Below are 2,755 nucleotides of genomic sequence, written 5' to 3'. Positions count from 1 at the left end.
ATGCTAAATAAACATACATTAAATAATTAAATAAAACCAGTTAATGAAATATAATTATATTTGCAATCAAGATATACTTACATCAAAAGAATAAGGGTCGGTAGCAGGATTACTTTCATAATTTGTAACTTCTGATGTTAAGCTCTTACTCATGGGTATCTTATTTTCAGATAAATTTTGATCAAAACATGGCTTTTTAGGATTCACTTTTATGCTACAAGAGGCTGAACCTGTAAATGATTCATTTAATGCTCCATACATGCATTTCCTTTTGCCAAGTGATTCCATTGTAAGATTTCGAAGATTTATAAGGAATCTAAAAAAAAAAAATAATAATAATAATTATTGATAAAATCTCTAAGTACCTCACTAAAACAATAAATAGTTTCCAAATAAGATGGAACAAGCTAAAACTTTTTCAGTTTATTCCACACTAAAACCTATAATATTATATTATATATTTTTTTCTAATGAAAAGCTATAAAGTGTAAAAGAGAAGAGGTTAGTTTTACAGTAATCTATAAAAAGAGTTGTAATTTAAACAATGTGGTTTTCAATCAAACGAGAAGCACGAGTTTCATTGCTAATTACAGGCAATGAGTGAACTTTATCCAGGTATAAACAACAAATAACAAATATTCAATACTTGTTAAACTTTAAACACAATCTCTGAAGAACTTAGAGTCCCGGCCAAATGACAGTTGTAACATTACAATGTTTGACCAACTTTGCCCAAATTTGACCTCTAAACCTATATACTTTGGAAACAGCTGTTCTAAATTGAGAAACTAATAGAACTAAAGTTGTTTTTAATCAAATTTCGTTTTAATTGAGTATCTTATATTTTGATTTTGATCTAATACATACATAAAAATTCAAAATGTGATACACCCATAGGTCAGTCATATCAGGGTTTTTTGGATGCAAAGATGGAATAGCAGCTTTAATTATTTTTTTTTATAGATGGGAACTTGTTTGTGCCATTTTTAGGGGTTGGAGAAGTAGAGTTTTACCCTAAGAAAAGTTGTAGAGACTGTGACTATGTCATATACTTACAAGTACTAATATACTATAGGTTACAGCATGCTTTCAAGATAAGAGTGATCTGAAATGTCCATCCTTATACTAGAACTGCTATGGTCAACAAAGTGACAACAAGCTATGATCAGGATGATAAGGTTTTCCAACCACCTCTACAGCTGCCAGGCCAGTAAAGGAGCTATGGCCAACCAAATGGGTAAAGAAAACATAAGACATGCCAACATCATACAGATAAAACAATAAGACCAATAATTAATCAAATCAATAACTTGGTTTGTATATTTGGACATATTATTGATTAATGGTTTTTCAGATGGCTTAATTTGTCTACTTGGTTCCTACTTACTAATGCTTACCATTTATCAGGCCTATTACTACACATCCTTCCTATTATTAACTCAACAGTTTCTGAATTTAAATCATGTAAATTAATTAATTTTTAATTACAGCCCTCTGTTTTGTTATTTACTCATATGATCTTGTATGTTTTCTTCTTACTGATTCATATTTCTGAATGATTATTTGATATAATAAAGAAACAATAAATTTTTTGAACATACATTCATACTGTTGAAGTGCTGTAACATATAGGTATCTTCATATAACAAATCATCTAAGGTAGGGAAATCGTCTATTTAGAGAGGTGCACTTGACCAAAATTTAAAGATGTCTGTATTTAGTGGATGGAGTATTTTATGCATTAGAACTTTTATCTTTGTGTTTTTCTCTTAAAGAACTTTCAACCTACAGGGTCATATGTATCACTGTATTTCAGTTTTATATAACTTTGGAAAAAATTGTCACTTTAAGACCACTAAATGGAATTATAAAATGGTACTCATTTAATGCAACATTTATTACACCATCACTTTTTTGCTATGAGGTACCCTTTAGCAGCTATTGGTGAACAACCACAAAAAGTCCCAACATTTCAAGGTTTTTTGGTTGCCAAAAGTTCTCCTAAAGTCAAATTTATTAGAATATTTGTTTATTATCTATTTGTATCCACAAATGCAAGAAAAAAATAAAAGCTACTAATCCACCTTTTTCATATAACATATCCTAATCTGACTTGTCTAACTGAAAATGAAGAAGCATATAAGATAAAATTGTATAATATCCACAAATAAGACTACTTGATCATATTAACATAATGATAATCATATGTTGATATAAACTGTCACTGCAATTTTACACAGTAAAAATTGCCATATGTCCTAAAACAAAATATTTAGACTTTTAAAATATTAAGAGATGGTCAGGGTTACGGTCAAAAAAGAACAAAAGAGTTTAACTATTTATTGTTCGACATTTCGCCCCAGTTTGTATGGCTTCATCAGGGCTGTTCAAGACAATAGGTTAAACAGCAAACCTATTTAGTTAAACCTATCGTCTTGAACAGCCCTGATGAAGCCCTACAAAGTGGGGTCAAACGTCGGACAATAAGTAGTTGAAAACTATTTTGTTCTATTTTGACCGCAACCCTGACCATCTCTTCATATTTTAAATTATATGGTCAACTATACATACATAAATATAAATATATATATATATATATATGCACCGCCTAATCTATCGAGAATATCTTCAAATCTCGGGATAGGGTATTTTTCATCGACCGTATTCTCATTGAGTTTACGATAATCGATTACTACCCGGTACTTTTCCCCAGTGGTACTCTTCTTGCGTACTGCCCACAATGGACTGTTATAGG

At 30.3% G+C, this 2,755-nt stretch overlaps 1 protein-coding gene across 1 annotated transcript in view; it reads right to left on the bottom strand.

Annotated features, from left to right (window-relative positions):
- Positions 1–2,755, bottom strand: part of pasha (partner of drosha) — a 119,097-nt gene that overhangs the window by 106,516 nt on the left and 9,826 nt on the right. Inside the window, exon 2 of the mRNA XM_067045129.1 lies at positions 82–316. Coding sequence (XP_066901230.1) covers positions 82–316 — 235 coding nt within the window. The remainder of the gene's footprint in view (positions 1–81; positions 317–2,755) is intronic.

The sequence above is a fragment of the Halyomorpha halys genome, unplaced genomic scaffold, assembly GCF_000696795.3.
Source record: "Halyomorpha halys isolate HHAL.00 unplaced genomic scaffold, Hhal_1.1 Scaffold622.1, whole genome shotgun sequence".
Taxonomy (NCBI): Eukaryota; Metazoa; Arthropoda; class Insecta; order Hemiptera; family Pentatomidae; genus Halyomorpha; species Halyomorpha halys.
This window is presented reverse-complemented; position numbering and strand designations above follow the sequence as displayed.